Source organism: Brachyhypopomus gauderio, chromosome 1, assembly GCF_052324685.1.
Source record: "Brachyhypopomus gauderio isolate BG-103 chromosome 1, BGAUD_0.2, whole genome shotgun sequence".
In the NCBI taxonomy this organism is placed as follows: Eukaryota; Metazoa; Chordata; class Actinopteri; order Gymnotiformes; family Hypopomidae; genus Brachyhypopomus; species Brachyhypopomus gauderio.
The window spans coordinates 46633456-46645329 of record NC_135211.1 but is presented as its reverse complement, the minus strand read 5'-3'; the positions used below and the strand labels follow the sequence as shown (position 1 = coordinate 46645329).

At 42.5% G+C, this 11874-nt stretch overlaps 1 protein-coding gene across 1 annotated transcript in view; it reads left to right on the top strand.

Moving 5' to 3' along the window:
- The first annotated feature begins 16 nt into the window (after nucleotides 1-16).
- The window catches only part of gatb (glutamyl-tRNA(Gln) amidotransferase, subunit B), a 15898-nt gene continuing 4040 nt past the window's right edge, over nucleotides 17-11874 (top strand). The window contains exons 1-10 of the mRNA XM_077016349.1: nucleotides 17-207; nucleotides 1711-1861; nucleotides 1992-2105; nucleotides 3861-4059; nucleotides 4436-4558; nucleotides 6468-6581; nucleotides 7531-7615; nucleotides 9684-9728; nucleotides 10534-10726; nucleotides 11037-11170. Coding sequence (XP_076872464.1) covers nucleotides 47-207; nucleotides 1711-1861; nucleotides 1992-2105; nucleotides 3861-4059; nucleotides 4436-4558; nucleotides 6468-6581; nucleotides 7531-7615; nucleotides 9684-9728; nucleotides 10534-10726; nucleotides 11037-11170 — 1319 coding nt within the window. The 5' untranslated portion in view covers nucleotides 17-46. The remainder of the gene's footprint in view (nucleotides 208-1710; nucleotides 1862-1991; nucleotides 2106-3860; nucleotides 4060-4435; nucleotides 4559-6467; nucleotides 6582-7530; nucleotides 7616-9683; nucleotides 9729-10533; nucleotides 10727-11036; nucleotides 11171-11874) is intronic.

The window sequence follows — 11874 nt, the reverse complement described above, 5'->3', positions numbered from 1 at the left end:
CTTTGCTCCAACTACATTATCCACTTTGCCCTGTTCAAAACACAAGATGGCTGCCTCCTCTTCGGGGAACAGTATTCTCCTGCACAAGTTAGATAAATGTATTAAATTAAAGAATATGTGCAGTATTGCTCAACATAATATCTCGATGAGACGTATATGGACATCTGGGCTCAAATGCCAATTCCAGTCGCAAATACATACTAAGAGGTAAGAAAAACGCTAGTTAGCATGTGTTGAAAGTCATCACGTCAACGCAATAGATCACTGGAGTTAAATAAGAGTCTAACTAGTCTGGATTAGGATGTTGACTAATGTCAGTGATTCAGAGGCAGAATTACTCACATTTCTCCATGACTGATATTTAGTCAGTTTGCTAACCCAGCTAGGTTTTGTGTTAAGCCATGACTCTTCGTATTGGCACATTGGCCCAATTAAGAATGATTACTAAGTTACAAACCATGAGGTATGTGCAATAATTTGAAAGGAGAAAATACTGTTTACATTTATTTAAACTTCTGAAAAATGCATCTTGCCAAATTTCACAAGAGCCTGTTCCACTAGCTTGTTGGGTAGCTAGTGTAGCTGACCAGGTTAGTTACTTAACTAACTATAAAAGGGTTCATAGTTAACCTACAGTAGATATAAAAAGTGTACACATCTCTGTTACAATGCCAGGTTTAGTGATCAAAAAAAAAAGTCCATGACGAATCATTTTAAAACTTTTTCCACCTTTATTGAGACTTATAACCTGTACATCTCAATTAAAAAACCAACTGAAATCTTCAAGGGGCAGAACTAAAATAATCTGATTGTGTAAGTGCCCATTTTCTTTGCAAAAACACTCTAAATATGTCAGGTTGCATGGGCATCTCCTGTATACAGTCCTCTTCAGATCACCCCACAGATTTACAATCAGATTCAGATCTGGGCTCTGGTTGGGCCATTCCCCACAACCCCACACCACCATGCTGCCACTACCGTGCTTCACTGTGGGTTTGGGGTTCTTTTGGTGATGTGCAGTGTTATTTGTTGCACCAAACATACATTTTGGCTGCCGCTTCTCGCCGGTGTGTGATTGGGTGTGTAAGAGTTGTATCTGTATAAAAATTGTAAAGCGACCTTGCGTTCTAGAAAGGCACTATACAAGTTGAACAATTCATTCATTCATTCATTTTAGAATTATGGCCGAAAAGTGAAACCTTGGTTTCATCAGACCATAACACATTTTCCCACATGCTTTTAGGAAAGTTCAAATGCATTTTTTTTGTTTAATTTAGCCACACTTGGATGTTTTTCTTCATTAGAAGGGACTTCTGTCTTGCCACCCTACCCCATAGCCCAGATATACGAAGAATACAGGATATTGTTGTCGTATGTAATATAGGTTTCATTAAAGTTGGAAAAAGTTCTGAAATAATTGGTCTTGGTCTCATTTTTTTATCACCAAATCTGGCATTTTAACAGGGGTGTGTACACTGTTTATATCCACTGTAGGTCAGCATTTTTGGTTCGTCAGTCTATGTAGATAGTGTTATTAAGCTAGCTAGGATAGCTAACTTTAGAACTACATTCTTTTCTTCAACCAAACAAACAAACTTGTTTGTCTTTATGGCAATTTAAACATTAAATATAATTCTCACTTACATGTATGGAGAACAACATGTTTTGTTAATTCTGGACCTTATCCGAACCCAATTTTCTGTTCAAAAGTGTCCCTCGGATGGTCGGGGTTGTTGGCTTGGAGATCCATGCACAGATTAATTCTACATCAAAGCTGTTCTCGAGCTCTCGTGTAAAATTCTGCGCCCCACCAAACTCTTTGGTATCATGTTTCGACGCATCATTACCTGGGACACTACCAGTAAGTTAATGAATGTGTGAAGTTTCTTATTTCTATATATATAAGTAAAGCATTAATGTTCTTAAGAAATGATCTTGCTTGCTTTTGTATCTTGCTTTGTCTTTGATATTGTGTGTTTATTTGGTCTCAGGTGCTGAACAGGAGATGTGTGGAGGCAGCAGTAATGACAGGTCTTTCCCTCAACTGCACCATCAACAGGAAGTCCCTTTTTGACAGGAAGCACTACTTTTATGCTGACATGCCTGTGAGTCTTCCCAAACTTTGAATCTTTAGCTACATTTCCCAATAGGCCCTGCTGCGTTGATGATGATGTTTAGTTATAGGAAAATTGCTAGAAATACCCACCACATCGATTTAGTCATAATCTAAATGTTGAATTGAATGCTGCAGAACAATTCTCTGCAGAGACAACAGAACACACTATCTCTTAATTTTAAACCTCAAACAAAGAGTTTAAAGTGTGGGCTGTTGTACTGATGTACACTGCAACTAAAGGAAGCGTACAACTTTAAATGATTTTGGCCTTTAAAATGAGGTGCAACCATGTAAGGAAATGGCGAAGAACGGAGTGTTCTGTGGTAATGATAGGATGAGTGCAGGCGGCATCACAGTGTGACTGGAGGGAAAGCTCGCATGTAGCTGTTTCCCCTCTCAGATAGGGAAGAGTAGAAACATGGCTGTGAAAAAGCAGTGTTGTAACCAATCGTTAACCTCCGATAAGCTCTTGGCTGATTGGTTGTCATTCCAGCCACCTTCCGGAATCAGATTCGTGTTCTAGAAGTGTGTCCGTGCGTCACAAAGCCCTGCCACAGGTGCTGCTAATTAAGAGTTCGAGTTCGGGGCCGTGTGCTGAGCTGTGTTAATGGGGCTGGTGGAAAAGTTCAGCACGAATGCTGGATTTGATTCTGACATAAAGCCATGAATAAGGCAGCAGCTGGTAACTGGTTTAATCCTGCGCCTGTGACTATGCCAGAGCAGGGTACAGACACGCTTCTGTGCTAGGGTATGAACTGAATGTTGTGTTTGTGTACATATGGATGATTCTTCAGTAGTGAATCCTACAGGGGTTTTAAATCAGTGAACTAATGGAGTGTCTACAACAGATGCCTGCAGTCGCTGTGAGTCATGTTTACAAAGAGTCTTCACGAGTTCTGAACCTTTGTGGCCTGCTGGGATCTTGGTCTTTGTAGTTTCTCAGGAGTGTGCTTGGCTCGTGTTGAACTGTAACACAGACGTTCATCTATATGAGATGTTTGGCCTGTGCTCCCACGTACACTAATGAATTCCCCTTTAAAAGTAGTGTGGTGATTCCTTGGGGAAACAGCGGGGAAATAAAACCTTGGGTATTATTACTAGTTTCATCCATTACCCCTGCAAATTGAATTTCCCTAGTGCTGAATTATGTTTGTGTTCCAGTAAAGAATTAATTGATTTAGTGGTGAACATAGATGGTTTTTGTTTCCCGTGTGTGTGTGTGTGTGTGTGTGTGTGTGTGTGTGTGTGTGTGTGTGTGTGTGTGTGTGTGTGTGTGTGTGTGTGTGTATAATGATCAGCTACCTCTTGCCACACACTTACTCTTTTCTTCAACTGTGGAGGCGTTGCCACGGCAACAGCTACGAGCTCTGTGTTGTAGTAGAAGTGAGTGAGCTGTGTTCACTCAAGACGACTGGGACCACATTCATTTAGATCAGTCATCCATTCACTGATATTGCTCACCATCAATCTCTCCACCCAATTACCAGGAAGAAGGTCTTCACTCACACTCCATTAAACCCCGCCGACCTCTGCACAGGGAGGGCTTGTTTGTTTGTTTGTTTGTTGTTTAATTAGGTATCTGGCTGGACACAGAAATGCCTCACAACTGGCCTCTTCAGTTAAGAGGCTGAAATTCTCTCTATCTGTGTGTGTGTGTGTGTGTGTGTGTGTGTGTGTGTGTGTGTGTGTGTGTGTGTGTGTGTGTGTGTGTGTGTGTGTGTGTGTGTGTGTTGTGTACACACAGGCAGGCTACCAGATCACACAACAGAGACTGCCCATTGCAGTAAATGGCTATCTCACCTATAGCTACTTGGGAGGGAGGAAGAGGAACCAGGTGGTGACGAAGAGCGTGAGGATTAAACAGATCCAGCTAGAACAGGACAGCGGCAAGAGTCTCCATGACGACCACCGCAGCCAGACACTCATAGATCTGAACCGAGCAGGTACTGTATGGTGCAGCGTCCCGTGTTGCAGGGTGGGAGTACAGGACTGCAGGACTACAGGACGCTGCCTCAGACTGTAGTGAATATAGAGCATCATCGACTGTATCTCTGCATCTGTAAATGTCAAGTATTAAAATATTCTAGTATTTTAACTTTATAGTAATAAAATAATAGAATATTATAGTAAAATATTAGAATGCTAGTATTATAGTATTAAAATGTATTTCGGGATTCAAAGCAGAGACTTGCTTTCATTGTGCCCTTTGCTTTTTCATGTCTCTTCCTCTCTCTCTCTTTTGTTCTCTCTCTCTCTCTCTCTCTCTCTCTCTCTCTCTCTCTCTCTCTCTCTCTCTGCTCCACCTGTTGCCTGCTGCAGGTGTGGGTCTGATGGAGGTGGTGATGGAGGCTGATATGGGGTGTGGGGAGGAGGCGGCCGCAGCTGTGCGAGAGCTCCAGCTCATTCTGCAGACGCTGGACACCTGCCATGGAAACATGGCTGGTCAGCAGATTTACCACAGTATCACTTTATCACTATTACGCATAAACTAACTATCCCACCGTAACACTGTTACGAAAGACCTTAACCACTGTAACACGGTTACGCAAGAATTTAACCACTGCAATGTTAATTTGGACAGCAATTTTTGATTTAGTTTTAGTCTTAGTCTTTTGACTAAAATGTCATTTAGTTTTAGTCATAATTTAGTCATTGGATATGTTTTTAGTCTTAGTCTAGTTTTAGTTGACTAATTATCATTAGAATTTATTCGATTAATTATCATTAGAATTTATTCGATTAATTATCATTAGAATTTAACACTGTTACGCAAGACCTTAACCACCGTAACACTGTTATGCAAGAACTTAACCACTGTAACACTGTTACGCAAGAATTTAACCACTGTAACACTGTTATGCAAGAACTAAAGCACTGTTAGTCTTCAGTAAGAACTAATCCAATGGAAGCTTATTCAGTTTTAACCCTCAGCATTAACTCAGCAAAAACCCACTATTACTTCCACTAACACAGACGAAGCCCCTCATACCCTCTTTGCCATAGACAGTACAGCCTTCAGCACAAATACAAAGCTATTCTCTTCAGCACAACCTTAAACCGATTTAGAATGTGGATATTAAATAGTTGTCATCTTTTAAATCGGAGCAATGCATTGTGGGCATACTGAAACACTGCTGCAAACATTAGCACTGCTTCGTATAACAATTATTCATAAGCTGATGGTGAAAATATAAATCCACGTTTACCTTCACTTTTTAATTTGAGAAAGGCATAAAATATATGTATAAGCAATAAAATAAAAGCATATGCAAATATAGATTTTCTTTGCTGAACAGTTATGGGTTCTGTCCAGTCCAGCAACGACCCGTCTACCAGCGATTCTGCCCTAATTAAGCCATTCTGGCCATTTTACTTGCTTGTATTGAGCTGTGCAGCTCTCTCTACTGCACTGGGGTATCTTGTGTTGCTAGCCTGAAGAATGAGCAACGTTTCTTGCATACTGAAGCACCTCATTTTCCAGCAACAGCGACACCTGTTCCGTCTCTGTGCCGTGGTCCACCAGGGGTCTTGGGAAGATGTGTCTCTAATTGCAGGAGGACTCAAAATGAATATGGAATGTTGTTGGTGATTCGGGCCCTTGGGAAGGACAGTCGTGTTTTGTCTTAAGGAGACATTTCATTTCTCCTCCATCCAGTCAGTTTGTCGCAACCCAAGCAAAACCGTTGTCTTGCCATCGCAAAAACCTTATGCGTTCCAGTTTAATCAAAAGGCGCTTGCAGCAAAACGCTGTAAAGTGTTTATCTGGCTCGGACAAAGCAGTGAGAGCTATTCACAAGAGCACAGGCCACACTGGGATACCACATTATTCATCTATTTCATGCAAATAGAATTATTCACATTCAAATTTATGCGCAGCCTAGCATGCCAAGCTTTTTGAAAATTCAGGAATGGCTGCTGCAAATGAGCCTTTACAGTGAGTTCCTCCGTGCTCCCTCCTCATCACTCCTCCTCTCCCTCTCCATCTCCTTCCTTTTAATCATTAGTAGGCAAGTTTCTTTAATATTCATTAATGCTCATTAATATTCATTATTTCCCCAAGTATTTGTTAAGGGAACGTCTGTGGCTGAAGTTAGATGAGCCGGATATGTCCAGGGTGAGCTTATGGTTCCAAGTAGGAGGATGATTAATTCAGGTGATTTCAGTAGGTGTGCATGAAAAAGGATCGTCAGCCACACTAGTCAAGTCATAAAACTGTCTGAAATTCACTGATAGATGAGAGTAGAACAGCCCTCTAATTCAATTAATACTCATCCTATGTCCTCTTTCTCTCTCTCTCTCTCTCTCTCTCTCTCTCTCTCTCTCTCTCTCTCTCTCTCTCTCTCTTTCTCAGAGGGTCAGCTGAGAGTTGATGCTAATGTTTCTGTCCACTGTCCGGGAGAGCCGCTAGGCGTTCGGACTGAAGTGAAGAATATCAACAGTGCTCGATACGTTGCCAGGGCGATAGGTGAGACCTGTTCTTGAGCTGAACCTCCCTAACTGAACACAGTGTGGGCAGCTGGTGTGTGTTAATGTCCCTGGGTGTCCAACCCCAGTCTTTGAGCCCCAGGGTGTCTGGGACACCTCACAGGATTGTATTCCTGCTGCATATATAATGAGCCACAGGATAGACACAGAACACACACACACACACACACACACACACACACACACACACACACACACACACACACACACACACACACACACACACACACACACACAGCTGGAAGTGCTTTTCTCCAGCATTATCACTTCTGAAGTAATCGTGATGTATGGGTGGGTGCATGAGTATTCTAGGCCTGTAATAACACACACACATACATATACAGAATTTGATGTGTCTGAGTAGCATTATTGTGAACCCCAAGGCCTCCATAATTGACATTTCCTCTGATGCAATAGTAGAAGACCAGACTCTCAAGGACTCCTGGAGAGGACTAATATATATAATAATCCATTTATTTACTATCATCATTGTTGTGTAATTGCAATATTACTGCATCAGTCTTTGAACCTGCTTACTGATGAGGGATTAGTTTTGTTTTTGTTTGCTAGGCTTTGAATTAATCCTAATCTATTCCAGACTAGATGATCAACTTTTGTTTCACACTCTTTGCTACACAAAATGATTGTTCTCTACTTTATTGCTGTGTGTGTGTGTGTGTGTGTGTGTGTGTGTGTGTGTGTGTGTGTGTGTGTGTGTGTGTGTGTGTGTGTGTGTGTGTGTGTGTGTCTGTGTGTGTCTGTGTGTGTGTGTGTGTGTGTGTGTGTGTGTGTGTGTGTGTGTGTGTTGAGCTTTGGCAGAAGGCCTTTGCTGTCCCTGTGCTGTGATAAATGTTGGGGTCTTTTGGTATTGCCACTTAGTAAAAGGTTTTGGATTCATTGTGATGTGTTTTCTGGATAATATTTTATAGACTATGAGATCCAGAGGCAGATGGAGGTTCTAGAGACTGGCGGAACCATCATCAATGAGACGCGGGCTTTTGACAGCAAGTCTGGGTAAGGAACCACAGTGGGGTCAAGTCTGCGTAAGGAACCCCAGTGGGGTCAAGTCTGGGTGAGGAACCCCAGTGGGGTCAAGTCTGCGTAAGGAACCCCAGTGGGGTCAAGTCTGCATGAGTTTCGTGTTCATTTTTCTCCTCAGTGAGGAATTGAGTGTATTTAGTTAAAATGTGCATTTTTGTTATTTTCTTGAAGCTGGTAATATGCATGTAAAAATCATTCTAAATAAAGCTATATTAAAGCTAAATATTCAGAAATTTACATAACAAATTCAACATTAATTCCACACATTCACATACAGTCCTACATGCATACATAAACATGCACACAAATGAGAATGTTGTGATTATGGTTATCAGTCCTTGAAATAAAACATTCCTCTCCCAGCTAGTTCACAACTGTTCCTCTGGTCATACTCACCTTCACCACAAACACACACACACACACACACACAAACACACACAGATGTTTCCTAAACTGCTTATAGGATTGTACTACAGTAGTGTTGAAAATAATAGCAATCCAATATGACTAACCAGATTAATCACTGTTTTTGGTATAAATTATAGTACCACATGACAAATAATTTACCAGTTGGTGCAGTAGATTCTTAGAGAGCCCACAGATTCAGCACTCATGATATACATGCTATTGAGTCTGTGTATTTGAATAATTAATTGAAAGGGATGTGTTCAAAATAATAGCAGCGTGGTGTTCACTTAGTGAGGACAATCATTCTGTGAGGAAACAGGTGTGAATCAGGTGGCCCTTATTTAAGGGTGAAGCCAGCACATGCTGTACATGCATTTCTCCTTGAAAGCCTCAGAAATATGGGTCGTTTGAGACATTGTTCAGAAGAGCAGCGAACTTTGATTAAAAAGTTGATCGGAGAGGGTAAAACTTATAAAGTGCAGACAATAATGCACTTTAAAATGGAGAGCAAAACCAGAGAGACATTGAAGAAAACGTAACAGTAGTATTCGAATGGATCGAAGAATAGCCAGAATGGTAAAGGCTCAGCCAATGATCAGCTCCAGGATGATCAAAGACAGTTTCAAGTTACCTGTGAGTACTGTGACAGTTAGAAGACGTCTGTGTGAAGCTAATCTATTAGCAAGAAGTCCCCGCAAAGTCCCACTGTTAAAAAAAAAAAGACACATACTGAAGTGGATACAATTTGCCAAAGAACACATCAACTATCCCAAAGAGAAATAAAAAAACATATTGTGGACTGATTAAAAGTAAAATTGTTCTTTTTGGGTCCAAGGGCCGTAGTCAGTTTGTCAGACGACAATACACACTCTGAAGACAGTGAAGCACGTGGGTGCAAGCATCATGATATGGGCATGTTTCTCTTACTATGGTGCTGGGCCTATTTACCACATACCAGGGATCATGGACCAGTCTGCATATATCAGAATACTTGAACAGGTCATGTTGCCTTACGCTGAAGAGGAAATGCCCCTGAGCTGGGTGTTTCAACAAGACAAAGACCCTAAACACCAGTAAACAAGCAAAATCATGGTTCCAGTCAAAGTTTAGGTTATGTAGTGGCCAGCCCAATCCCCGGACCTTAATCTGCTAGAAAATTTGTGGGGTGACATCAAAGAAGCCATTTCTGAGGCAAAACCAAGAAATGCAAACGAATTGTGGGATACAGTCAAAGCATCCTGGGCTGAAATACCAGTTGACTCTATGCAACACAGGTGTGAAGCAGTTCTAAAAAACTGTGGTTATTCATCTAAATATTAGGTTAGTGATTCACAGGAATGCTAGATCATAATAAAGGAGTACATATTTAGAATTTGTAAAGACAAATGCAGACACTGCTATTTTTTTTTTTACAACTCAATGTTCATTTTTTATTTTCTGTAAAGTAGTTACAAATTATATACATTTCTCTTCATGTTTTGATTTGGAAAACAGTATGCAATGTTCCCAATGCATGGGAATAAAAACTACTATAAAGATTTTAAAGCTTAACTCGTTTAAACACACTATTATATTGAACACTACTGTATGTTTCACTTAAATAATCTGCAAATGTCTCTGTGGTTTCTCTTAGAGCAACAGTTCCAATGAGAGACAAAGAGGGTCTACAGGACTACAGGTGGGTGCTGGGCGGAGTCAGGGTTAGAGGGAGGAGCCAAACAGCAAGAGATGGGGAGGGGAGGAGAGGAGATGTGGTGAAAGAAGTCGAGTGATACGATGAATCGCCTGGGCCCAGGAAGATAAAGGTTTTATGCCAGTGCCAAAAGAGGTTTTAATATAAAAGAAGTAGTGAAGAGAGAAACAAGTATAGCAGAGTTAAAGATGGAGTGTGAACAGGTGAAAGTGCAGCAGATTTTCTACAGTGTACTAAGTATTTTAGCACCTCACAGTTCCAGCCTGGCTTATTATAGCGAAGGACCTGCCATTGTTATTGCTGTCATAAACAGAGCCATTTAAATTACAGCGTCTGTGAGGAACGATGCTGAGCTTTGAGTGTGGGGGGGGGGGGGGGGGGGGGTATGTGGGGGGGGGGGGGGTATGTGGGGGGTGTAGAAAATAGACAATTAAGGATGGCTTGTGAGGATACTGCATTGGCATAAATGGGAATCAGCTGTTTTAGACAAGAAAATGGGGGAAGAGGGGAGAGGAAAAGAGGAGAAGAGAAATGGGAGGATGAGAGGGTCACACAGTCAGCATGCGAGGGGAAAGGGGGGTGTGTGTGTGTGTGTGTGTGTGTGTGTGTGTGTGTGTGTGTGTGTGTGTGTGTGTGTTTCCCACACGCCCCCTTATGTTCTGCCCAGAACATCTTTTCTCTTCTCTTTTCTGCTGTCGTTCATTGTCACATTTACATGTTCTCTCACTCCTGTCTCCTCTCTCTCTGTGTCCCCCATATGAGGCGTTCTCTCCCTGTCTCTCCTCCTCAGGTTCATGCCAGAGCCCAATCTTCCTCCTCTGTTCGTTTATGAGGACGTGGCCTCTGTGCCTGCTGGTGTTGACCCCACCCAGGTTGTGGTGATTGACAGGCTAAAGACCCTATTGCCGGAGCTTCCTGGACTAAAAAGGGCGCGGCTCGTAGAAGAGTACGGCCTTCTGCCCGAACACAGCTTCACATTAGTGGTGAGAGAGACAGGGTCAGAGAGTTATGTGTTCTACTGCAGTGCCATCTTTGTGACACGTCTGACATTGTGGTGATCTTTCCAGATATTATGAGAGCTGTATGTTTAATGTCGCTAAAGCGTACACAGACCAAGCCACAGCACAAAATATAGTTTTTTCAGTCCTGAAAGTAATGTCATTGCTAGTTGAAATGTAATAAAAACTCAAAGGATCAGAAGTCTTCTTGGGGACACTAACTGCACCCAGTACTTTATGTTGAGTGTAATGTGTGTTTGTAGATGTGGCTGTATGACTGTGGTTCACTGTGCAGAATGAGGCGGGGCTGATGGACTACTTTGAGCGAGTCGTGCGGAACACCAAGGTGGAGCCGAGGAAGGTGATTGGCTGGGTGATCAAGGAGCTGATGGGTAACCTGAACCAGAAGAACCTGATGCTCACGCAGAGGTGAGTCAGGGATAAACCAGCAACACCCTACTGCCACACACCAGCCTGCATTAGCCACACACCAACACCCACATCCACACACCAGCCTGCATTAGCCACACACCAACACCCTACTGCCACACACCAGCCTGCATTAGCCACACACCAACACCCACATCCACACACCAGCCTGCATTAGCCACACACCAACACCCTACTGCCACACACCAGCCTGCATTACCCACACACCAACAGCTACATCCACACACCAGCCTGCATTATCCACACATCAGCCTGTATTACCCACACACCAGTCTGTATTACCCACACACCAGTCTGTGTTACCCTCACACCAGTCTGTGTTACCCTCACACCAGTCTGTGTTACCCTCACACCAGTCTGTATTACCCACACATCAGTCTGTATTACCCACACACCAGTCTGCATTACCCACACACCAGTCTGTATTACCCACACACCAGTCTGTATTACCCACACACCAGTATGTATTACCCTCACACCAGTCTGTATCACCCACACACCAGTCTGTATTACCCACACACCAGTCTGTATTACCCACACACCCGTCTGTATTACCCTCACACCAGTCTGTATTACCCACACACTAGTCTGTATTACCCTCACACCAGTCTGTATTACTCTCACACCAGTCTGTGTTACTCTCACACCAGTCTGTGTTACTCTCACACCAGTCTGTATTACCC